Consider the following 27,272-nt stretch of genomic DNA (forward strand, 5'->3'; position numbering starts at 1 on the left):
TACCAGTCTCAACAGCCCAGTATCATACCAGTCCCACCAGCCCAGTATCATACCAGTCTCACCAGCCCAGTATCATACCAGTCTCACCAGCCCAGTATCATACCAGTCTCACCAGCCCAGTACCATAACAGTCTCACCAGCCCAGTACCATACCAGTCTCTTCACCAGCCACGTATCATACCAGTCTCACCAGCCCAGTACCATAACAGTCTCACCAGCCCAGTACCATACCAGTCTCTTCACCAGCCACGTATCATAACAGTCCCACCAGCCCAGTTCCATACCAGTCTCACCAGCCCAGTATCATACCAGTCTCCTCACCAGCCCAGTATCATACCAGTCTCACCAGCCCAGTTCCATACCAGTCTCACCAGCCCAGTATCATACCAGTCTCCTCACCACCCCAGTACCATACAAGTCTCCTCACCAGCCCAGTACCATACCAGTCTCCTCACCAGCCCAGTATCATACCAGTCTCCTCACCAGCCCAGGTCCATACCAGTCTCACCAGCCCAGTATCATACCATTCTCCTCACCAGCCCAGTTCCATATCAGTCTCACCAGCCCAGTATCATACCAGTCTCCTCACCACCCCAGTACCATACAAGTCTCCTCACCAGCCCAGTACCATACCAGTCTCCCCACCAGCCCAGTATCATACCAGTCTCCTCACCAGCCCAGTATCATACCAGTCTCCTCACCAGCCCAGTATCATACCAGTCTCCTCACCAGCCCAGTATCATACCAGTCTCATCACCAGCCCAGTATCATACCAGTCTCCTCACCAGCCCAGTATCATACCAGTCTCTTCACCAGCCCAGTATCATACCAGTCTCACCAGCCCAGTATCATACCAGTCTCACCAGCCCAGTATCATACCAGTCTCACCAGCCCAGTATCATACCAGTCTCCTCACCAGCCCAGTATCATACCAGTCTCCTCACCAGCCCAGTACCATACCAGTCCCACCAGCCCAGCATCATACCAGTCCCACCAGCCCAGTATCATACCAGTCTCACCAGCCCAGTACCATACCAGTCTCTTCACCAGCCCCGTATCATACCAGTCCCACCAGCCCAGTATCATACCAGTCTCACCAGCCCAGTATCATACCAGTCTCACCAGCCCAGTATCATACCAGTCTCCTCACCAGCCCAGTATCATACCAGTCTCCTCACCAGCCCAGTACCATACCACTCCCACCAGCCCAGCATCATACCAGTCCCACCAGCCCAGTATCATACCAGTCTCACCAGCCCAGTACCATACCAGTCTCTTCACCAGCCCCGTATCATACCAGTCCCACCAGCCCAGTATCATACCAGTCTCACCAGCCCAGTACCATACCAGTCTCCTCTCCAGCCCAGTATCATACCAGTCTCACCAGCCCAGTATCATACCAGTCCCACCAGCCCAGTATCATACCAGTCCCACCAGCCCAGTACCAAACCAGTCTAACCAGCCCAGTATCATACCAGTCTCACCATTCCAGTATCATACCAGTCTCCTCTCCAGCCCAGTATCATACCAGTCTCACCATTCCAGTATCATACCAGTCTCCTCACCAGCCCAGTATCATACCAGTCTCCTCACCAGCCCAGTACCATACCAGTCCCACCAGCCCAGCATCATACCAGTCCCACCAGCCCAGTATCATACCAGTCTCACCAGCCCAGTACCATACCAGTCTCTTCACCAGCCCCGTATCATACCAGTCCCACCAGCCCAGTATCATACCAGTCTCACCAGCCCAGTATCATACCAGTCTCTTCACCAGCCCAGTACCATACCAGTCTCCTCACCAGCCCAGTATCATACCAGTCTCCTCACCAGCCCAGTATCATACCAGTCTCTTCACCAGCCCAGTATCATACCAGTCTCTTCACCAGCCCAGTATCATACCAGTCTCTTCACCAGCCCAGTATCATACCAGTCTCTTCACCAGCCCAGTATCATACCAGTCTCCTCACCAGCCCAGTATCATACCAGTCTCCTCACCAGCCCAGTATCATACCAGTCTCCTCACCAGCCCAGTATCATACCAGTCTCCTCACCAGCCCAGTATCATACCAGTCTCCTCACCAGCCCAGTATCATACCAGTCTCCTCACCAGCCCAGTATCATACCAGTCTCCTCACCAGCCCAGTATCATACCAGTCTCCTCACCAGCCCAGTATCATACCAGTCTCCTCACCAGCCCAGTATCATACCAGTCTCCTCACCAGCCCAGTATCATACCAGTCTCCTCACCAGCCCAGTATCATACCAGTCTCCTCACCAGCCCAGTATCATACCAGTCTCCTCACCAGCCCAGTATCATACCAGTCTCCTCACCAGCCCAGTATCATACCAGTCTCATCACCAGCCCAGTATCATACCAGTCTCATCACCAGCCCCGTATCATACCAGTCCCACCAGCCCAGTATCATACCAGTCTCACCAGCCCAGTACCATACCAGTCTCACCAGCCCAGTACCATACCAGTCTTTTCACCAGCCCCGTATCATACCAGTCCCACCAGCCCAGTATCATACCAGTCTCACCAGCCCAGTACCATAACAGTCTCACCAGCCCAGTACCATACCAGTCTCTTCACCAGCCACGTATCATACCAGTCTCACCAGCCCAGTATCATACCAGTCTCACCAGCCCAGTATCATACCAGTCCCCTCACCAGCCCAGTATCATACCAGTCTCACCAGCCCAGTATCATACCAGTCTCCTCACCAGCCCAGTTTAATACCAGCCTCACCAGCCCAGTACCATACCAGTCTCCTCTCCAGCCCTGTATCATACCAGTCTCACCAGCCCAGTATCAAACCAGTCTCACCAGCCCAGTATCATACCAGTCTCACCAGCCCAGTATCATACCAGTCTCCTCACCAGCCAAATACTATACCAGTCTCCACACCAGCCCAGTATCATACCAGTCTCCTCACCAGCCCAGTATCATACCAGTCTCACCAGCCCAGTATCATACCAGTCTCACCAGCTCAGTATCATACCAGTCTCATCACCAGCCCAGTACCATACCAGTCTCATCACCAGCCCAGTATCATACCAGTCCCACCAGCCCAGTATCATACCAGTCCCACCAGCCCAGTATCATACCAGTCTCACCAGCCCAGTACCATACCAGTCTCATCACCAGCCCAGTACCATACCAGTCTCTTCACCAGCCCCGTATCATACCAGTCCCACCAGCCCAGTATCATACCAGTCTCACCAGCCCAGTACCATACCAGTCACACCAGCCCAGTATCATACAAGTCTCACCAGCCCAGTAACATACGTCTCACCAGCCCAGTACCATTCCAGTCTCATCACCAGCCCCGTATCAAACCAGTCCCACCAGCCCAGCATCATACCAGTCTCACCAGCCCAGTATCAAACCAGTCTCACCAGCCCAGTATCATACCAGTCTCACCAGCCCAGTATCATACCAGTCTCCTCACCAGCCAAGTACCATACCAGTCTCCACACCAGCCCAGTATCATACCAGTCCCACCAGCCCAGTACCATACCAGTCTCCTCACCAGGCCAGTACCATACCAGTCTCCTCACCAGACCAGTATCATACCAGTCTCACCAGCCCAGTATCATACCAGTCTCACCAGCCCAGTATCATACCAGTCTCCTCACCAGCCAAGTACCATACCAGTCTCCTCACCAGCCCAGTTTAATACCAGTCTCACCAGCCCAGTATCATGCCAGTCTCCTCTCCAGCCATGTATCATACCAGTCTCACCAGCCCAGTATCAAACCAGTCTCACCAGCCCAGTATCATACCAGTTTCACCAGCCCAGTATCATACCAGTCTCCTCACCAGCCAAGTACCATACCAGTCTCCACACCAGCCCAGTATCATACCAGTCTCCTCACCAGCCCAGTATCATACCAGTCTCCTCACCAGCCCAGTATCATACCAGTCTCACCAGCTCAGTATCATACCAGTGTCCTCACCAGCCCAGTATCATACCAGTCTCCTCACCATTCCAGTATCATACCAGTCCCACCAGCCCAGTATCATACCAGTCTCACCAGCCCAGTACCATACCAGTCTCAACAGCCCAGTATCATACCAGTCCCACCAGCCCAGTATCATACCAGTCTCACCAGCCCAGTATCATACCAGTCTCACCAGCCCAGTATCATACCAGTCTCACCAGCCCAGTACCATAACAGTCTCACCAGCCCAGTACCATACCAGTCTCTTCACCAGCCACGTATCATACCAGTCTCACCAGCCCAGTACCATAACAGTCTCACCAGCCCAGTACCATACCAGTCTCTTCACCAGCCACGTATCATAACAGTCCCACCAGCCCAGTTCCATACCAGTCTCACCAGCCCAGTATCATACCAGTCTCCTCACCAGCCCAGTATCATACCAGTCTCACCAGCCCAGTTCCATACCAGTCTCACCAGCCCAGTATCATACCAGTCTCCTCACCACCCCAGTACCATACAAGTCTCCTCACCAGCCCAGTACCATACCAGTCTCCTCACCAGCCCAGTATCATACCAGTCTCCTCACCAGCCCAGGTCCATACCAGTCTCACCAGCCCAGTATCATACCATTCTCCTCACCAGCCCAGTTCCATATCAGTCTCACCAGCCCAGTATCATACCAGTCTCCTCACCACCCCAGTACCATACAAGTCTCCTCACCAGCCCAGTACCATACCAGTCTCCCCACCAGCCCAGTATCATACCAGTCTCCTCACCAGCCCAGTATCATACCAGTCTCCTCACCAGCCCAGTATCATACCAGTCTCCTCACCAGCCCAGTATCATACCAGTCTCATCACCAGCCCAGTATCATACCAGTCTCCTCACCAGCCCAGTATCATACCAGTCTCTTCACCAGCCCAGTATCATACCAGTCTCACCAGCCCAGTATCATACCAGTCTCACCAGCCCAGTATCATACCAGTCTCACCAGCCCAGTATCATACCAGTCTCCTCACCAGCCCAGTATCATACCAGTCTCCTCACCAGCCCAGTACCATACCAGTCCCACCAGCCCAGCATCATACCAGTCCCACCAGCCCAGTATCATACCAGTCTCACCAGCCCAGTACCATACCAGTCTCTTCACCAGCCCCGTATCATACCAGTCCCACCAGCCCAGTATCATACCAGTCTCACCAGCCCAGTATCATACCAGTCTCACCAGCCCAGTATCATACCAGTCTCCTCACCAGCCCAGTATCATACCAGTCTCCTCACCAGCCCAGTACCATAACACTCCCACCAGCCCAGCATCATACCAGTCCCACCAGCCCAGTATCATACCAGTCTCACCAGCCCAGTACCATACCAGTCTCTTCACCAGCCCCGTATCATACCAGTCCCACCAGCCCAGTATCATACCAGTCTCACCAGCCCAGTACCATACCAGTCTCCTCTCCAGCCCAGTATCATACCAGTCTCACCAGCCCAGTATCATACCAGTCCCACCAGCCCAGTATCATACCAGTCCCACCAGCCCAGTACCAAACCAGTCTAACCAGCCCAGTATCATACCAGTCTCACCATTCCAGTATCATACCAGTCTCCTCTCCAGCCCAGTATCATACCAGTCTCACCATTCCAGTATCATACCAGTCTCCTCACCAGCCCAGTATCATACCAGTCTCCTCACCAGCCCAGTACCATACCAGTCCCACCAGCCCAGCATCATACCAGTCCCACCAGCCCAGTATCATACCAGTCTCACCAGCCCAGTACCATACCAGTCTCTTCACCAGCCCCGTATCATACCAGTCCCACCAGCCCAGTATCATACCAGTCTCACCAGCCCAGTATCATACCAGTCTCTTCACCAGCCCAGTACCATACCAGTCTCCTCACCAGCCCAGTATCATACCAGTCTCCTCACCAGCCCAGTATCATACCAGTCTCTTCACCAGCCCAGTATCATACCAGTCTCCCCACCAGCCCAGTATCATACCAGTCTCCTCACCAGCCCAGTACCATACCAGTCTCCTCACCAGCCCAGTATCATACCAGTCTCCTCACCAGCCCAGTATCATACCAGTCTCCTCACCAGCCCAGTATCATACCAGTCTCCTCACCAGCCCAGTATCATACCAGTCTCCTCACCAGCCCAGTACCATACCAGTCTCCCTATCAAAGCCCAGGTTGCTATTCAGCCTGGTTTTTGTTACAGCTATTTTAGTAGTGGAGCGTTGGAAGATGAAAGCCACGATGAGGGCCGCCTGCTCTCTCTCTCTCTCCCTCTACCCCTCTCTCTCTCTCTCGCTCTCTCCCTCTACCCCTCTCTCTCTCTCTCGCTTTCTCTCTCTACCCCTCTCTCTCGCTTTCTCTCTCTACCCCTCTCTCTCTCTCTCGCTCTCTCCCTCTACCCCTCTCTCTCGCTCTCTCCCTCTACCCCTCTCTCTCGCTCTCTCCCTCTACCCCTCTCTCTCTCTCTCGCTTTCTCTCTCTACCCCTCTCTCTCGCTCTCTCCCTCTACCCCTCTCTCTCGCTCTCTCCCTCTACCCCTCTCTCTCGCTCTCTCCCTCTACCCCTCTCTCTCTCTCTCTCTCAATTCAATTCAATTCAATTCAAGGGGCTTTATTGGCATGGGAAACATGTGTTAACATTGCCAAAGCAAGTGAGGTAGGTAATATACAAAAGTCAAATAAACAATAAAAATGAACAGTAAACATTACACATACAGAAGTTTCAAAACAATAAAGACATTACAAATGTCATATTATATATATGCAGTGTTGTAACAATGTACAAATGGTTAAAGCACACAAGTTAAAATAAATAAACATAAATATGGGTTGTATTTACAGTGGTGTTTGTTCTTCACTGGTTGCCCTTTTCTTGTGGCAACAGGTCACAAATCTTGCTGCTGTGATGGCACACTGTGGAATTTCTCCCAGTAGATATGGGAGTTTATCAAAATTGGATTTGTTTTCGAATTCTTTGTGGATCTGTGTAATCTGAGGGAAATATGTCTCTCTAATATGGTCATACATTGGGCAGGAGGTTAGGAAGTGCAGCTCAGTTTCCACCTCATTTTGTGGGCAGTGTGCACATAGCCTGTCTTCTCTTGAGAGCCATGTCTGCCTACGGCGGCCTTTCTCAATAGCAAGGCTATGCTCACTGAGTCTGTACATAGTCAAAGCTTTCCTTAAGTTTGGGTCAGTCACAGTGGTCAGGTATTCTGCCACTGTGTACTCTCTGTTTAGGGCCAAATAGCATTCTAGTTTGCTCTGTTTTTTTGTTAATTCTTTCCAATGTGTCAAGTAATTATCTTTTTGTTTTCTCATGATTTGGTTGGGTCTAATTGTGCTGTTGTCCTGGGGCTCTGTGGGGTGTGTTTGTGTTTGTGAACAGAGCCCTAGGACCAGCTTGCTTAGGGGACTCTTCTCCAGGTTCATCTCTCTGTAGGTGATGGCTTTGTTATGGAAGGTTTGGGAATCGCTTCCTTTTAGGTGGTTGTAGAATTTAACGGCTCTTTTCTGGATTTTGATAATTAGTGGGTATCGGCCTAATTCTGCTCTGCATGCATTATTTGGTGTTCTACGTTGTACACGGAGGATATTTTTGCAGAATTCTGCATGCAGAGTCTCAATTTGGTGTTTGTCCCATTTTGTGAAATCTTGGTTGGTGAGCGGACCCCAGACCTCACAACCATAAAGGGCAATGGGCTCTATGACTGATTCAAGTATTTTTAGCCAGATCCTAATTGGTATGTTGAAATTTATGTTCCTTTTGATGGCATAGAAGGCCCTTCTTGCCTTGTCTCTCAGATCGTTCACAGCTTTGTGGAAGTTACCTGTGGTGCTGATGTTTAGGCCGAGGTATGTATAGTTTTTTGTGTGCTCTAGGGCAACGGTGTCTAGATGGAATTTGTGGTCCTGGTGACTGGACCTTTTTTGGAACACCATTATTTTGGTCTTACTGAGATTTACTGTCAGGGCCCAGGTCTGACAGAATCTGTGCAGAAGATCTAGGTGCTGCTGTAGGCCCTCCTTGGTTGGTGACAGAAGCACCAGATCATCAGCAAACAGTAGACATTTGACTTCGGATTCTAGTAGGGTGAGACCGGGTGCTGCAGACTGTTCTAGTGCCCGCGCCAATTCGTTGATATATATGTTGAAGAGGGTGGGGCTTAAGCTGCATCCCTGTCTCACCCCACGACCCTGTGTGAAGAAATGTGTGTGTTTTTTGCCAATTTTAACCGCACACTTGTTGTTTGTGTACATGGATTTTATAATGTCGTATGTTTTACCCCCAACACCACTTTCCATCAATTTGTATAGCAGACCCTCATGCCAAATTGAGTCGAAGGCTTTTTTGAAATCAACAAAGCATGAGAAGACTTTGCCTTTGTTTTGGTTTGTTTGGTTGTCAATTAGGGTGTGTAGGGTGAATACATGGTCTGTTGTACGGTAATTTGGTAAAAAGCCAATTTGACATTTGCTCAGTACATTGTTTTCATTGAGGAAATGTACGAGTCTGCTGTTAATGATAATGCAGAGTATTTTCCCAAGGTTACTGTTGACGCATATTCCACGGTAGTTATTGGGGTCAAATTTGTCTCCACTTTTGTGGATTGGGGTGATCAGTCCTTGGTTCCAAATATTGGGGAAGATGCCAGAGCTAAGGACGATGTTAAAGAGTTTTAGTATAGCCAATTGGAATTTGTTGTCTGTATATTTGATCATTTCATTAAGGATACCATCAACACCACAGGCCTTTTTGGGTTTGAGGGTTTTTATTTTGTCCTGTAACTCATTCAAGGTAATTGGAGAATCCAATGGGTTCTGGTAGTCTTTAATAGTTGATTCTAGGATTTGTATTTGATCATGTATATGTTTTTGTTCTTTATTCTTTGTTATAGAGCCAAAAAGATTGGAGAAGTGGTTTACCCATACATCTCCATTTTGGATAGATAATTCTTCGTGTTGTTGTTTGTTTAGTGTTTTCCAATTTTCCCAGAATTGGTTAGAGTCTATGGAGTCTTCAATTACATTGAGCTGATTTCTGACGTGCTGTTCCTTCTTTTTCCGTAGTGTATTTCTGTATTGTTTTAGTGATTCGCCATAGTGAAGGCGTAGACTCAGGTTTTCCGGGTCTCTATGTTTTTGGTTGGACAGGTTCCTCAATTTATTTCTTAGATTTTTGCATTCTTTATCAAACCATTTGTCATTGTTGTTCATTTTCTTCGGTTTTCTATTTGAGATTTTTAGATTTGATAGGGAAGCTGAGAGGTCAAATATACTGTTAAGATTTTCTACTGCCAAGTTTACACCTTCACTATTGCAGTGGAACATTTTACCCAGGAAGTTGTCTAAAAGGGATTGAATTTGCTGTTGCCTAATTGTTTTTTGGTAGGTTTCCAAACTGCATTCCTTCCATCTATAGCATTTCTTAATGTTACTCAGTTCCTTTGGCATTTCTTAATGTTACTCAGTTCCTCTCTCCCTTATCTACAGAGTTGGGCTAAAAGGGGGAAGAGGGGGAGGAAGAGAGGGGGGAAGAGAGAGGGGAGGAATAGCAGCCGCATTAACCTTTATCACTAGAGGATTAATAGGGTGTGAATAATACAGGAGATTTAATCTGAAACCCAGGAGAATGGAGAACTGGGCTATCAAGCCTGTTACTCACACTGTATTCAACAGTCCGTCTCTCTCTCTCTGTCTCTCTCTCTGTCTCTCTGTGTCTCTGTGTCTCTGTGTCACTGTCTCTGTCTCTCACCTTGTGGCAGACCGTCCCAGACCTCCAGCCAGTCGTACTTGCAGTCTCCCTCTCCCCCGGGCAGGGGGTCGTTCTCCAAGTCAAAGGTCAGGAAGGTGAGGGTCAAGTCCATGGCTGGGGGCACGATGATAATAAAGGAACACTCCAGGTTATGAGGGTATTTATCAGGGAACCCCGGAGACTCAATGATCCCATTCTGACTGGTGAAGTTACGGGAGCAGTCTGAACCTGAAACACAGGACACAGGACTTTCAATCAATCAATCAATCAATCAATCAAATGCAAAAATAATTTGCATCAAGGGTTTTCACAAAGTGCTTTACAGAATCCCAGGCTGGACACGGAAGCAGAAGCACAGTGGCCAGGAAAACCTCGCTATAAGGAAGAAACCTAGAGAGGAACACAGCTTTTCTCTGGATTTACTGGGGAACTGTTCGAATCAAATCACATTTTATTGGTCATTTATTTAGTTTAATTGATGTTATTGTGGTTGTAGAGAAATTATTGTATTTTCACACAAAACTAAAGTAGAAGAATGGAGTTAATAAATATATAAATATTAGGACAATGTGACTAAAATACAGTGGAATAGAATACAGTATATACATATGAGATGAGTAAAGAATTAAACATCATTAAAGTGACCAGTAATTCCAAGTCTATGTATATATGGCAGCAGCCTCTAAGGACCAGTTAACTCCAACCTACGTGTATGTAAACTTTCAACTTCAACTGTATGCATGTTATGTTATGTCATGTACAGTTGAAGTCGTTAGTTCACATACACTTAGGTTGGAGTCATTAAAACTCGTCTTTCAACCACTCCACAAATGTCTTGTTAACAAACTATAGTTTTGACAAGTCGGACATCTACTTTGTGCATGACACAAGTCATTTGTTTACAACAATTGTTTACAGACAGATAATTTAACCTATAATTCACTGTATCACAATTCCAGCGGGTCAGAAGTTTACATACATTAAGTTGACTGTGCCTTTAAACAGCTTGGAAAATTACAGAAAATGATGTCATGGCTTTAGAAGCTTGTGATAGGCCAATTGACATAATTTGAGTCAATTTGAGGTTTACTTGTGGATGTATTTCTAGGCCTACCTTCAAACTCAGTGCCTCTTTGCTTGACATCATGGGAAAATCAAAAGAAATCAGTCAAACCTCAGAAAAAAAATTGTAGACCTCCACAAGTCTGGTTCATCCTTGGGAGCAATTTCAAAATGCCTGAAGGTACCACGTTCATCTGTACAAACAATAGTACGCAAGTATAAACACCATGGGACCACACAGACATCATATCGCTCAGGAAGGAGATGCATTCTGTCTCCTAGAGATGAACGTAATTTGGTGCGAAAAGTGCGAATCAATCCCAGAACAACAGCAAAGGACCTTGTGAAGATGCTGGAGGAAACCGGTACAAAAGTATCTATATCCACAGTAAAACGAGTCCTATATCAACATAACCTGAAAGGCCGCTCAGCAAGGAAAAGCCACTGATCCAAAACCGCCATAAAAAAGCCAGACTATGGTTTGCAACTGCACATGGGGACAAAGATGGTACTTTTTGGAGAAATGACCTCTGGTCTGATGAAACAAAAATAGAACTGTTTGGCCATAATGACCATCATTATGTTTGGAGGAAAAAGGGGGAGGCTTGAAAGCCAAAGAAAACCATCCCAACCGTGAAGCACAGGGGTGGCAGCATCATGTTGTGGGGGTGCTTTGCTGCAGGAGGGACTGGTGCACTTCACAAAATAGATGGCATCATGAGGTAGGAAAATGATGTGGATATATTGAATCAACATCTCAAGACATCAGTCAGGAAGTTAAAGCTTGGTCGTAAATGGGTCTTCCAAATGGACAATGACCCCAAGCATACTTCCAAAGTTGTGGCAAAATGGCTTAAGGACAACAAAGTCAAGGTATTGGAGTGGCCATCACAAAGCCCTGACTTCAATCCTATAGAACATTTGTGGGCAGAAGTGAAAAAGCATGTGCGAGCAAGGAGGCCTACAAACCTGTCTCAGTTACACCAGCTCTGTCAGGAGGAATGGGCCAAAATTCACCCAACTTATTGTGGGAAGCTCGTGGAAGGCCACCCGAAACATTTGACCCAAGTTAAACAATTTAAACGCAATGCTACCAAATACTAATTGAGTGTATGTAAACTTCTGACCCGCTGGGTCATATGATGAAAGAAATCAATTTCCATTATTAAAGTGAGCTGGAGTTGAGTCAGTATGTTGGCAGCAGCCACTCAATGTTAGTGGTGGCTGTTTAACAGTCTGATGGCCTTGAGATAGAAGCTGTTTTTCAGTCTCTCGGTCCCTGCTTTGATGCACCTGTACTGACCTCGCCTTCTGGATGGTGATAGTGTCCCCCTAGTGATGCGTTGTGCAGACCACACCACCCTCTGGAGAATCCTGCAGTTGCGGGCAGTGCAGTTGCCGTACCAGGCGGTGATACAGCCCGACAGGATGCTCTCAATTGTGCATCTGTAAAAGTTTGTGAGGGTCTTAGGGACCAAGCCGGATTTCTTCAGCCTCCTGAGGTTGAAGAGGCTCTGTTGCGCCTTCTTCACAACACTGTCTGTGTGGGTGGACCATTTCAGATTGTCAGTGATGTGTACGCTGAGGTACTTGAAGCTTTTCACCTTCTCCACTGCTGTCCCGTCTACGTGGATAGGGGGGATGCTCCCTCTGCTGGTTCCTGAAGTCCACGATCAGCTCTTTGTTTTGTTGACGTTGAGGGAGAAGTTATTTTCCTGGCACCACTCCACCAGGGCCCTCACCTCCTCCCTGTAGGCTCTCCTCATTGTTGGTAATCAGGCCCACTACTGTTGTGTCGTCTGCAAACTTGATGAATGAGTTGGAGGCGTGCATGGCCACGCAGTCATGGGTGAATAGGGAGTACAGGAGGGGGCTGAGAACGCACCCTTGTGGGGCCCCAGTGTTGAGGATCAGCGGAGTGGAGATGTTGTTTCCTACCTTCACCACCTGGGGGCGGCCCTTCAGAAATTCCAGGACCCTGTTGCACACGGCGGGGTTGAGACCCAGGGCCCAGAGCGTAATGATGAGCTTGGAGGGTACTATGCTGAGCTGTAGTCAATAAACAGCATTCTTACATAGGTATTCCTCTTGTCCAGATGGGATAGGGCAGTGGGCAGTGCGATGGCGATTGCATCGTCTATGGATCTATTTGGGCGTTAAGCAAATTGAAGTGAGTCTAAGGTGTCAGGTAAGGAATAGGTGATATGATCCTTAATTATTAGCCTCTCAAAACACTTCATGGTGACAGAAGTGTTCCATGATGACAGAAGTGTTCCGTGAAGACAGAAGTGTTCCGTGATGACAGAAGTGTTCTGTGATGACAGAAGTGTTCCGTGAAGACAGAAGTGTTCCGTGATGACAGAAGTGTTCCGTGAAGACAGAAGTGTTCCGTGATGACAGAAGTGTTCCGTGAAGACAGAAGTGTTCCGTGATGACAGAAGTGTTCCGTGAAGACAGAGGTGTTCCGTGATGACAGAAGTGTTCCGTGATGACAGAGGTGTTCCGTGATGACAGAAGTGTTCCGTGATGACAGAAGTGTTCCGTGATGACAGAAGTGTTCCGTGATGCAAATACAATAGATGTCAGTCTGTCTGTTACATTGTTGTCTAATGAATATTCTATTGTGTCCTGTAGCATCTCTCCTGTCTGTGTTTAGTAGTGAGGAGACAAGCTGGTGGCCTGAGGGGATTCTCTGGTAGCTCATCCATTGATCTGATCTTGTTCTGTGACGTAGATGTTAGGACCGAAGGCCTTCTTGTCTAGTTGTTGCTACTAATGACCAGAGCACAGGGTTAAATGGACCCATAGGACCAAGTACAACTGGGTATAACTGAGTGGGGTAAACAGACTAGCAACACTCTGGTGAATATAGCTATCAGCTGGCTCATTTTCTGACATCTAAAAATGCTCTACATGAGATGCACCACATGACCAAAAGTAGGTGGACACCTGCTCATCCAACATCTCATTCCAAAAATGATGGGCGTTAATTATGGAGTTTCCCCCCCCCCTTTGCTGCTATAACAGCCTCCACTCTTCTGGGAAGGCTTTCCACTAGATGTTTGGAACATTGCTGCTATAACAGCCTCCGCTCTTCTGGGAAGGCTTTCCACTAGATGTTGGAACATTGCTGCTATAACAGCCTCCACTCTTCTGGGAAGGCTTTCCGCTAGATGTTTGGAACATTGCTGCTATAACAGCCTCCGCTCTTCTGGGAAGGCTTTCCACTAGATGTTGGAACATTGCTGCTATAACAGCCTCCACTCTTCTGGGAAGGCTTTCCACTAGATGTTGGAACATTGCTGCGGGGACTTTCTTGCATTCAACCACAAGAGCATTAGTGAGGTTGGGCACTGATGTTGGGCGATTGGGCCTGGCTCGAAGTCTGCGTTCCAATTCATCGTCCGTCGCACTGCCAGATGGTGAAGCGTGATTCGCCAGAGAACACGTTTCCACTGCTTTTTACACCACTCCAGCTGATGCTTGGCATTGCGCATGGTGATCTCAGGTTTGTGTGCAGCTGCTCTGCAGAAGTCTATTTCATGAAGCTCCCGACTAACAGCTCTTGTGCTGACGTTGCTTCCAGAGGCAGTTTGGAACGCGGTAGTCACTATTGCAACCGAGGACAGATGATTTTTACACGCTACGCGCTTCAGCACTCAGCGGTTCCCGTTCTGTGAGCTTGTGTGGCCTACCACTTCGCGGCTGAGCCGTTGTTGCTCCTAGACGTTTCTACTTCACAACAACAGCCCTTACAGTTGACAGGGGGCATCTCTAGCAGGGCAGAAATTTGACAAACTGACTGGTTGGAAAGGTGGCATCCTCTGACGATCCCCACGTTGAAAATCACTGAGCTCTTCAGTAAGGCCCTTCTACCACCAATGTTTGTCTATGGAGATTGCATGGCTGTGTGCTCAATTTTATACATCTGTCAGCAACGGGTGAGGCTGAAATAGACGAATCCACTCATTTGAAGGGGTGTCCACATACTGTTATACATACACGTACTATCACTGAGCAAACTAAACGGATTGACAACAAACATGAACAAGGTTTCCAAACAAAATACAACATTTCTAGATCGAGCTGTCTAACCCCAGACATTGCCTTCAGCACAGTATGTAAGCTACAGTACGTTAGAGAGAGATGCTTGACAGACAGTTCAAAGTAAGACCTTCAGGCCTGTGTGAGCGTCCTATTGTGAGTGAAAGAATGTGTGAGCCGTGTGTGTTTCTCTGGAAAATGTGACAGCTCAGCGTTGTGGATGTATCTCTGTCAAGAACAGAACCACTCCGCCTTCGCTGTCTCCCCCTCCTTGTCATCTCCCTCGCTGTCTCCCCCCTCCTTGTCATCTCCTTCGCTGTCTCCCCCCTCCTTGTCATCTCCTTCGCTGTCTCCCCCTCCTTGTCATCTCCCTCGCTGTCTCCCCCTCCTTGTCATCTCCCTCGCTGTCTCCCCCTCCTTGTCATCTCCCTCACTGTCTCCCCCCCTCTCCCTGTCTCCCCCCGCTTTCTCACTGCCTCCCCCTCTCCCTCACTGTCTCCCCCTCTCTCCCCCTGTCACCTCCCTCACTGTCTTCCCCCTCTCCCTCACTGTCTCCCCCTTCTCCCTCACTGTCTCCCGCCTCTCTTCACTGTCTCCCACTCTCCCCTCCGCCTCTTCTCTCGGTGGGTTGATTATGCTCGGTCATCTCAACAAGATCCTTTCCCGTCTCCTCTGTCTCCCCGCTCTCCCCCGTCTCCCTTGTCTCCCTCCAGCCCTCCTTGGATCGATCGATAGCGTGGGTGAGAAGGAATTCAATGAAAGAGGAAGGTTCAGCCCCCTACTGACAGCCCATGTGTCACTGGAAGAGGCAGAGCAGACACACACAGCATGGTGAGCCCCGGGGAGTGGCCCATGTCTCTCACCTCTCTGTGAGAGGCAGGTCTGGGCTTGTCCTGTTGGAGTTCAATTCTCCCATGCCTCATCTTGTACCCAGACCATACAGTGATTGGACCAGACAGGTCCCTGCCCACCAGACAGTTCCCTGCCCACCAGACAGTTCCCTGACCACCAGACAGTTCCCTACCCACCAGACAGTTCCCTGCCACACCAGACAGTTCCCTACCCACCAGACAGTTCCCTGCCCACCAGACAGTTCCCTACCCACCAGACAGTTCCCTGCCCACCAGACAGTTCCCTGCCCACCAGACAGTTCCCTGCCCACCAGACAGTTCCCTGACCACCAGACAGTTCCCTACCCACCAGACAGTTCCCTGCCCACCAGACAGTTCCCTGCCCACCAGACAGTTCCCTGCCCACCAGACAGGTCCCTGCCCACCAGACAGTTCCCTGCCCACCAGACAGTTCCCTGCCCTCCAGACAGTTCCCTGCCCTCCAGACAGTTCCCTGCCCACCAGACAGTTCCCTGACCACCAGACAGTTCCCTGACCACCAGACAGTCCCCTGCCCACCAGACAGTTCCCTGCCCACCAGACAGTTCCCTGCCCACCAGACAGTTCCCTGCCACACCAGGCAGTTCCCTGCCACACCAGACAGTTCCCTGCCACACCAGACAGTTCCCTGCCACACCAGACAGTTCCCTGACCACCAGACAGTTCCCTGACCACCAGACAGTTCCCTGCCCACCAGACAGTTCCCTGCCACACCAGACAGGTCCCTGCCACACCAGACAGTTCCCTGACCACCAGAGAGTTCCCTGCCACACCAGACAGTTCCCTGACCACCAGACAGTTCCCTGCCCACCAGACAGTTCCCTGACCACCAGACAGTTCCCTGCCCACCAGACAGTTCCCTGCCCACCAGACAGTTCCCTGCCCACCAGACAGTTCCCTACCCACCAGACAGTTCCCTTCCCACCAGACAGTTCCATGCCCACCAGACAGTTCCCTGACCACCAGACAGTTCCCTGACCACCAGACAGTTCCCTGCCCACCAGACAGTTCCCTGCCCACCAGACAGTTCCCTACCCACCAGACAGTTCCCTGCCCACCAGACAGTTCCCTGCCCACCAGACAGTTCCCTTCCCACCAGACAGTTCCCTGCCCACCAGACAGTTCCCTGCCCACCAGACAGTTCCCTGCCCACCAGACAGTTCCCTGCCCACCAGACAGTTCCCTTCCCACCAGACAGTTCCATGCCCACCAGACAGTTCCCTGACCACCAGACAGTTCCCTGACCACCAGACAGTTCCCTGACCACCAGACAGTTCCCTGCCACACCAGACAGTTCCCTGCCACACCAGACAGTTCCCTGCCCACCAGACAGTTCCCTGACCACCAGACAGTTCCCTGCCCACCAGACAGTTCCCTGACCACCAGACAGTTCCCTGACCACCAGACAGTTCCCTGACCACCAGACAGTTCCCTGCCCACCAGACAGTTCCCTGCCCACCAGACAGTTCCCTGCCACACCAGACAGTTCCCTACCCACCAGACAGTTCCCTGCCCACCAGACTAAGCCTCTTATAGAAACAAACCTTGTCTCAGACCATGTTTGTGCGTGTGCGTGTGCGTGCGTGTGTGTGTGTGTGTGTGTGTGTGTGTGTGTGTGTGTGTGTGTGTGTGTGTGTGTGTGTGTGTGTGTGTGTGTGCGCGTGTGCGTGCACGTGTGCGTGTGCGTGCGTGTGCGTGTGTGTGTGTGTGTGTCTTGGAATGGGTGTCTGTATATGTGTCTAATGAGTGGGTGGGAACAATGCCAATGGAGACGGTAATATAATGATACAGTTGATCCTACAAGTCTGGTCCGTGACAGGTGTGTGTGTGTGTGTGTGTGTGTGTGTGTGTGTGTGTGTGTGTGTGTGTGTGTGTGTGTGTGTGTGTGTGTGTGTGTGTGTGTGTGTGTGTGTGTGTGTGTGTGTGTGTGTGTGTGTGTGTGTGTGGACTCAGACAGCAGGGTCACAGCTGGTGTGATGGATTATTAATAGTTAAGGTATTACAGTTATTTAAGAGTTAAGAGCTACAGATTACTCTGTGTTAGTTCTTTGATCCACTGATATTTCTGCCTCCTCTCCTCTCCTCTCCTCTCCTCTCCTCTCCTCTCCTCTCCTCTCTTCTCTTCTCTTCTCTTCTCTCCTCTCCTCTCTTCTCTCCTCTCCTCTCTTCTCCTCCCTCCTGCTCACCTCCCATCAGCCTGTCAACAACAGTCCCCTCTGTCTCTCTCTCTCTCTCTGTCCCTCTATCCCGTGTGTGTGTGTGTGTGTGCGCTCCAAATAGAGCAGACCTTTGGGAACTTCATTGTGTATTAATAAGAGGGAGAAGTGTTTGTACTTTGTGACTGTGAGTGACCGTGTGCCAAATCCAATCCAATTGTATTTGTCACATGCGCCGAATACAACAGGTGTAGTAGACCTCACAGTGAAATGCTGAATACAACAGGTGTAGTAGACCTTACAGTGAAATGTTGAATACAACAGGTGTAGTAGACCTTACAGTGAAATGCTGAATACAACAGGTGTAGTAGACCTTACAGTGAAATGCTGAATACAACAGGTGTAGTAGACCTTACAGTGAAATGCTGAATACAACAGGTGTAGTAGACCTCACAGTGAAATGCTGAATACAACAGGTGTAGTAGACCTCACAGTGAAATGCTGAATACAACAGGTGTAGTAGACCTTACAGTGAAATGCTGAATACAACAGGTGTAGTAGACCTCACAGTGAAATGCTGAATACAACAGGTGTAGTAGACCTCACAGTGAAATGCTGAATACAACAGGTGTAGTAGACCTCACAGTGAAATGCTGAATACAACAGGTGTAGTAGACCTCACAGTGAAATGCTGAATACAACAGATTTAGTAGACCTCAGTGAAATGCTTGCTTACAAGCCCCTTAACCAACAATGCAGTTACAAAAAAATACAGACAAGAATAAGAAATTAAAGGAACAAGTAATTAAAGAGCAGAGGTGAAATAACAATAGTGAGGCTATATACAGGGGGTACCGGTACAGAGTCAATGTGGAGGCTATATACAGGGTGTTACAGTACAGAGTCAATGTGGAGGCTATATACAGGGGGTACCGGTACAGAGTCAATGTGGAGGCTATATACAGGGGGTACCGGTACAGAGTCAATGTGGAGGCTATATACAGGGTGTTACGGTACAGAGTCAATGTGGAGGCTATATACAGGGTGTTACGGTACAGAGTCAATGTGGAGGCTATATACAGGGTGTTACAGTACAGAGTCAATGTGGAGGCTATATACAGTGAGGTACCGGTACAGAGTCAATGTGGACGCTATATACAGGGGGTACCGGTACAGAGTCAATGTGGAGGCTATATACAGGGTGTTACGGTACAGAGTCAATGTGGAGGCTATATACAGGGGGTTACAGTACAGAGTCAATGTGGAGGCTATATACAGGGTGTTACAGTACAGAGTCAATGTGGAGGCTATATACAGGGGGTACCGGTACAGAGTCAATGTGGAGGCTATATACAGGGTGTTACAGTACAGAGTCAATGTGGAGGCTATATACAGGGGGTACCGGTACAGAGTCAATGTGGAGGCTATATACAGGGGGTACCGGTACAGAGTCAATGTGGAGGCTATATACAGGGGGTACCGGTACAGAGTCAATGTGGAGGCTATATACAGGGTGTTACGGTACAGAGTCAATGTGGAGGCTATATACAGGGTGTTACAGTACAGAGTCAATGTGGAGGCTATATACAGTGAGGTACCGGTACAGAGTCAATGTGGACGCTATATACAGGGGGTACCGGTACAGAGTCAATGTGGAGGCTATATACAGGGTGTTACGGTACAGAGTCAATGTGGAGGCTATATACAGGGTGTTACAGTACAGAGTCAATGTGGAGGCTATATACAGGGTGTTACAGTACAGAGTCAATGTGGAGGCTATATACAGGGGGTACCGGTACAGAGTCAATGTGGAGGCTATATACAGGGTGTTACAGTACAGAGTCAATGTGGAGGCTATATACAGGGGGTACCGGTACAGAGTCAATGTGGAGGCTATATACAGGGGGTACCGGTACAGAGTCAATGTGGAGGCTATATACAGGGGGTACCGGTACAGAGTCAATGTGGAGGCTATATACAGGGTGTTACAGTACAGAGTCAATGTGGAGGCTATATACAGGGGGTACCGGTACAGAGTCAATGTGGAGGCTATATACAGGGTGTTACAGTACAGAGTCAATGTGGAGGCTATATACAGGGGGTACCGGTACAGAGTCAATGTGGAGGCTATATACAGGGGGTACCGGTACAGAGTCAATGTGGAGGCTATATACAGGGGGTACCGGTACAGAGTCAATGTGGAGGGGGCACCGGTTAGTTGAGGTAATATGTACATGTAGGTAGAGTTATTAAAGTGACAATGCAGTGATGACAACAGAGAGTAGCAGTGGTGTAAAGAGAGGGTGGGGGGGGGAGAACTGGGGGGCACTGCAAATAGTCCGGGTAGCCATTTGACTAGATGTTCAGGAGTCTTATGGCTTGGGGGGGTAGAAGCTGTTTAGAAGCCTCTATGACCTAGACTTGGTGTAGCTTGCCGTGCGGTAGCAGAGAGAACAGTCTATGACTAGGGTGGCTGGAGTCTTTGACAATGTTTAGGGCCTTCCTCTGACACCGCTTGGTATAGAGGTCCTGGATGGCAGGTAGCTTGGCCCCTGTGATGTACTGGGCTGTACGCCCTACCCTCTGTAGTGCCTTGCGGTTAGAGGCCGAGCAATTGCCATACCAGGCAGTGATGCAACCGGTCAGGATGCTCTCGATGGTGCAGCTGTAGAAACCTTTGAGGATCTTAGGACCCATGCCAAATCTTTTCAGTCTCCTGAGGGGGAATAGGTTTTGTCGTGCTCTCTTCACGACTGTCTTGGTGTGTTTGGACCATGTTAGTTTGTTGTTGATGTGGACACCAAGGAATTTGAAGCTCCCAAACTGCTCCATTGCAACCCCGTCGATGAGAATGGGGGCGTGGTCGGTCCTCCTTTTCCTGTAGTCCACAAACATCTCCTTTGTCTTGATCATGTTGCGGGAGAGATTGTTGTCCTGGCACCACACGGCCAGGTTTCTGACCTTGTTGGTGATCAGGCCGACCACTGTTGTGTCATCAGCAAACATAATGATGGTGTTGGAGTCGTGCCTGGCCGTGCAGTCATGAGTGAACAGGGAGTACAGGAGGGGACTGAGCACGCACCCCTGAGGGGCCCCTGTGTTGAGGATCAGCGTGGCGGATGTGTTGTTACCTACCCTCACCACCTGGGTGCGGCCCGTCAGGAAGTCCAGGATCCAGTTGCAGAGGGAGGTGTTTAGTCCCAGGTTCCTCAGCTTATTGATAAGCCTTGATGGTACTATGATGTTGAACGCTGAGCTGTAGTCAATGAATAGCATTCTCACGTAGGTGTTCCTTTTGTCCAGGTGGGTAAAGGTGTGTGTCTGTGAGCATATGTGCCCTTGTATCCTTACTCTTCTTAGTGTCTCTCTCTCTGGCACTCCCTGTTCCATATGGTGACTATGGTTGCTGATTGGTGTGTCTTGGTAAACCAGCAAAACACCTGAACAAGCTTCATTTCTGAGAGACGTCAAGGAAAAGGAAAACAACCCAAAGCAGCCCACTGGCTTCATCTGCTTGTTTTGGTTTGTTACTCATTACGCAGAACACAAATCCCTTTTCACGTGTTCATATTTGTTATGATAGTGGGAGAGCTGCTGCTGGACAACAACCAGGTTATGATAGTGGGAGAGCTGCTCCTGGACAACAACCAGGTTATGATAGTGGGAGAGCTGCTCCTAGACAACAACCAGGTTATGATAGTGGGAGAGCTGCTCCTGGACAACAACCAGGTTATGATAGTGGGGGAGCTGCTCCTGGACAACAACCAGGTTATGATAGTGGGGGAGCTGCTCCTGGACAACAACCAGGTTATGATAGTGGGAGAGCTGCTCCTGGACAACAACCAGGTTATGATAGTGGGAGAGCTGCTCCTGGACAACAACCAGGTTATGATAGTGGGAGAGCTGCTGCTGGACAACAACCAGGTTATGATAGTGGGAGAGCTGATCCTAGACAACAACCAGGTTATGGTAGTGGGAGAGCTGATCCTGGACAACAACCAGGTTATGATAGTGGGAGAGCTGCTCCTGGACAACAACCAGGTTATGATAGTGGGAGAGCTGCTGCTGGACAACAACCAGGTTATGATAGTGGGAGAGCTGCTCCTAGACAACAACCAGGTTATGATAGTGGGAGAGCTGCTCCTGGACAACAACCAGGTTATGATAGTGGGGGAGCTGCTCCTGGACAACAACCAGGTTATGATAGTGGGGGAGCTGCTCCTGGACAACAACCAGGTTATGATAGTGGGAGAGCTGCTCCTGGACAACAACCAGGTTATGATAGTGGGAGAGCTGCTCCTGGACAACAACCAGGTTATGATAGTGGGAGAGCTGCTGCTGGACAACAACCAGGTTATGATAGTGGGAGAGCTGCTCCTGGACAACAACCAGGTTATGATAGTGGGAGAGCTGCTCTCGGACAACAACCAGGTTATGATAGTGGGAGAGCTGATCCTGGACAACAACCAGGTTATGATAGTGGGAGAGCTGATCCTGGACAACAACCAGGTTATGATAGTGGGAGAGCTGCTGCTGGACAACAACCAGGTTATGATAGTGGGAGAGCTGCTCCTGGACAACAACCAGGTTATGATAGTGGGAGAGCTGCTCTCGGACAACAACCAGGTTATGATAGTGGGAGAGCTGATCCTGGACAACAACCAGGTTATGATAGTGGGAGAGCTGATCCTAGGCAACAACCAGGTTATGATAGTGGGAGAGCTGCTCCTGGACAACAACCAGGTTATGATAGTGGGAGAGCTGATCCTAGACAACAACCAGGTTATGATAGTGGGAGAGCTGCTCCTGGACAACAACCAGGTTATGATAGTGGGAGAGCTGATCCTGGACAACAACCAGGTTATGATAGTGGGAGAGCTGCTCCTAGACAACAACCAGGTTATGATAGTGGGAGAGCTGATCCTGGACAACAACCAGGTTATGATAGTGGGAGAGCTGCTCTCGGACAACAACCAGGTTATGATAGTGGGAGAGCTGATCCTGGACAACAACCAGGTTATGATAGTGGGAGAGCTGATCCTGGACAACAACCAGGTTATGATAGTGGGAGAGCTGATCCTGGACAACAACCAGGTTATGATAGTGGGAGAGCTGCTCCTAGACAACAACCAGGTTATGAGAGTGGGAGAGCTGATCCTGGACAGCAACCAGGTTATGATAGTGGGAGAGCTGCTCTCGGACAACAACCAGGTTATGATAGTGGGAGAGCTGATCCTGGACAACAACCAGGTTATGATAGTGGGAGAGCTGCTCCTAGACAACAACCAGGTTATGATAGTGGGAGAGCTGCTCCTGGACAACAACCAGGTTATGATAGTGGGAGAGCTGATCCTGGACAACAACCAGGTTATGGTAGTGGGAGAGCTGATCCTGGACAACAACCAGGTTATGATAGTGGGAGAGCTGCTCCTGGACAACAACCAGGTTATGATAGTGGGAGAGCTGATCCTGGACAACAACCAGGTTATGATAGTGGGGGAGCTGCTCCTGGACAACAACCAGGTTATGATAGTGGGAGAGCTGCTGCTGGACAACAACCAGGTTATGATAGTGGGAGAGCTGATCCTAGACAACAACCAGGTTATGGTAGTGGGAGAGCTGCTCCTGGACAACAACCAGGTTATGATAGTGGGAGAGCTGCTGCTGGACAACAACCAGGTTATGATAGTGGGAGAGCTGCTCCTAGACAACAACCAGGTTATGATAGTGGGAGAGCTGCTCCTGGACAACAACCAGGTTATGATAGTGGGGGAGCTGCTCCTGGACAACAACCAGGTTATGATAGTGGGGGAGCTGCTCCTGGACAACAACCAGGTTATGATAGTGGGAGAGCTGCTCCTGGACAACAACCAGGTTATGATAGTGGGAGAGCTGCTCCTGGACAACAACCAGGTTATGATAGTGGGAGAGCTGCTGCTGGACAACAACCAGGTTATGATAGTGGGAGAGCTGATCCTGGACAACAACCAGGTTATGATAGTGGGGGAGCTGCTCCTGGACAACAACCAGGTTATGATAGTGGGAGAGCTGCTCCTGGACAACAACCAGGTTATGATAGTGGGAGAGCTGATCCTGGACAACAACCAGGTTATGATAGTGGGAGAGCTGCTCCTGGACAACAACCAGGTTATGATAGTGGGAGAGCTGATCCTGGACAACAACCAGGTTATGATAGTGGGAGAGCTGATCCTAGACAACAACCAGGTTATGATAGTGGGGGAGCTGCTCCTGGACAACAACCAGGTTATGATAGTGGGAGAGCTGATCCTGGACAACAACCAGGTTATGATAGTGGGAGAGCTGCTCCTAGACAACAACCAGGTTATGATAGTGGGAGAGCTGCTCTCGGACAACAACCAGGTTATAATCAAAGTGATGAGGCAGTGCCTGCCTGTCTCTCTCTCTCTCTCTCTCTCTCTCTCTCTCTCTCTCTCTCTCTCTCTCTGTCTCTCTCTCTCTGTCTCTGTCTCTGTCTCTGTCTCTGTCTCTCTCTCTGTCTCTGTCTCTCTCTCTCTGCCTGTCTCTCTCTCTCTGCCTGCCTGTCTCTCTCTCTCTCTCTGCCTGCCTGCCTGTCTCTCTCTCTCTCTCTATGCCTGTCTCTCTCTCTCTCTCTGCCTGCCTGTCTCTCTCTCTCTGTCTGCCGGTCTGCCTTTCTGTCTGTCTCAGAGAGGAGATAAGCTGCTCATTGGAGGAACTCAGTCATATCACACACAACAGTCTGGCATTTCCTACCGCAGTCTGATTATAACAGAGAGTAACCAGTAGTCTAGTCCTACTGCAGTGGGACCAGGGGAGACGGGCTGAGTAACCAGTAGTCTAGTCCTACTGCAGTGGGACCAGGGGAGAGGGGCTGAGTAACCAGTAGTCTAGTCCTACTGCAGTGGGACCAGGGGAGAGGGGCTGAGTAACCAGTAGTCTAGTCCTACTGCAGTGGGACCAGGGGAGAGGGGCTGAGTAACCAGTAGTCTAGTCCTACTGCAGTGGGACCAGGAGAGAGGGGCTGAGTAACCAGTAGTCTAGTCCTACTGCAGTGGGACCAGGAGAGAGGTGGCTGAGTAACCAGTAGTCTAGTCCTACTGCAGTGGGACCAGGGGAGAGGGGCTGAGTAACCAGTAGTCTAGTCCTACTGCAGTGGGACCAGGGGAGAGGTGGCTGAGTAACCAGTAGTCTAGTCCTACTGCAGTGGGACCAGGGGAGAGGGGCTGAGTAACCAGTAGTCTAGTCCTACTGCAGTGGGACCAGGGGAGAGGGGCTGAGTAACCAGTAGTCTAGTCCTACTGCAGTGGGACCAGGGGAGAGGTGGCTGAGTAACCAGTAGTCTAGTCCTACTGCAGTGGGACCAGGAGAGAGGTGGCTGAGTAACCAGTAGTCTAGTCCTACTGCAGTGGGACCAGGGGAGAGGGGCTGAGTAACCAGTAGTCTAGTCCTACTGCAGTGGGACCAGGAGAGAGGGGCTGAGTAACCAGTAGTCTAGTCCTACTGCAGTGGGACCAGGGGAGAGGGGCTGAGTAACCAGTAGTCTAGTCCTACTGCAGTGGGACCAGGGGAGAGGTGGCTGAGTAACCAGTAGTCTAGTCCTACTGCAGTGGGACCAGGAGAGAGGGGCTGAGTAACCAGTAGTCTAGTCCTACTGCAGTGGGACCAGGGGAGAGGTGGCTGAGTAACCAGTAGTCTAGTCCTACTGCAGTGGGACCAGGAGAGAGGGGCTGAGTAACCAGTAGTCTAGTCCTACTGCAGTGGGACCAGGGGAGAGGGGCTGAGTAACCAGTAGTCTAGTCCTACTGCAGTGGGACCAGGGGAGAGTTGGCTGAGTAACCAGTAGTCTAGTCCTACTGCAGTGGGACCAGGAGAGAGGGGCTGAGTAACCAGTAGTCTAGTCCTACTGCAGTGGGACCAGGAGAGAGGGGCTGAGTAACCAGTAGTCTAGTCCTACTGCAGTGGGACCAGGAGAGAGGGGCTGAGTAACCAGTAGTCTAGTCCTACTGCAGTGGGACCAGGGGAGAGGTGGCTGAGTAACCAGTAGTCTAGTCCTACTGCAGTAGGACCAGGGGAGAGGGGCTGAGTAACCAGTAGTCTAGTCCTACTGCAGTGGGACCAGGGGAGAGGTGGCTGAGTAACCAGTAGTCTAGTCCTACTGCAGTGGGACCAGGGGAGAGGTGGCTGAGTAACCAGTAGTCTAGTCCTACTGCAGTGGGACCAGGAGAGAGGTGGCTGAGTAACCAGTAGTCTAGTCCTACTGCAGTGGGACCAGGAGAGAGGGGCTGAGTAACCAGTAGTCTAGTCCTACCGCAGTGAACATGGTGAACCTCTATAATCCAGTGTAGAGGCATGTTATGGTCATCAGGGTGAACCTCTATAATCCAGTGTAGAGGCATGTTATGGTCATCAGGGTGAACCTCTATAATCCAGTGTAGAGGCATGTTATGGTCATCATGGTGAACCTCTATAATCCAGTGTAGAGGCATGTTATGGTCATCAGGGTGAACCTCTATAATCCAGTGTAGAGGCATGTTATGGTCACCATGGTGAACCTCTATAATCCAGTGTAGAGGCATGTTATGGTCACCATGGTGAACCTCTATAATCCAGTGTAGAGGCATGTTATGGTCATCATGGTGAACCTCTATAATCCAGTGTAGAGGCATGTTATGGTCATCAGGGTGAACCTCTATAATCCAGTGTAGAGGCATGTTATGGTCATCAGGGTGAACCTCTATAATCCAGTGTAGAGGCATGTTATGGTCATCAGGGTGAACCTCTATAATCCAGTGTAGAGGCATGTTATGGTCACCATGGTGAACCTCTATAATCCAGTGTAGAGGCATGTTATGGTCACCATGGTGAACCTCTATAATCCAGTGTAGAGGCATGTTATGGTCACCATGGTGAACCTCTATAATCCAGTGTAGAGGCATGTTATGGTCACCATGGTGAACCTCTATAATCCAGTGTAGAGGCATGTTATGGTCACCATGGTGAACCTCTATAATCCAGTGTAGAGGCATGTTATGGTCACCATGGTGAACCTCTATAATCCAGTGTAGAGGCATGTTATGGTCACCATGGTGAACCTCTATAATCCAGTGTAGAGGCATGTTATGGTCACCATGGTGAACCTCTATAATCCAGTGTAGAGGCATGTTATGGTCACCATGGTGAACCTCTATAATCCAGTGTAGAGGCATGTTATGGTCATCAGGGTGAACCTCTATAATCCAGTGTAGAGGCATGTTATGGTCACCATGGTGAACCTCTATAATCCAGTGTAGAGGCATGTTATGGTCATCAGGGTGAACCTCTATAATCCAGTGTAGAGGCATGTTATGGTCACCATGGTGAACCTCTATAATCCAGTGTAGAGGCATGTTATGGT

The 27,272-nt window shown here is 49.6% G+C and overlaps 1 protein-coding gene across 2 annotated transcripts in view; it reads right to left on the reverse strand.

Moving 5' to 3' along the window:
• Nucleotides 1–27,272, reverse strand: part of LOC139546213 (neuropilin-2-like) — a 314,353-nt gene that overhangs the window by 199,910 nt on the left and 87,171 nt on the right. For both annotated transcript variants that reach the window (XM_071354338.1, XM_071354337.1), the window contains exon 4: nt 9,727–9,954. In XM_071354338.1, coding sequence (XP_071210439.1) covers nt 9,727–9,954 — 228 coding nt within the window. The remainder of the gene's footprint in view (nt 1–9,726; nt 9,955–27,272) is intronic.

Source organism: Salvelinus alpinus, chromosome 20 (assembly GCF_045679555.1).
Source record: "Salvelinus alpinus chromosome 20, SLU_Salpinus.1, whole genome shotgun sequence".
Classification (NCBI taxonomy): Eukaryota; Metazoa; Chordata; class Actinopteri; order Salmoniformes; family Salmonidae; genus Salvelinus; species Salvelinus alpinus.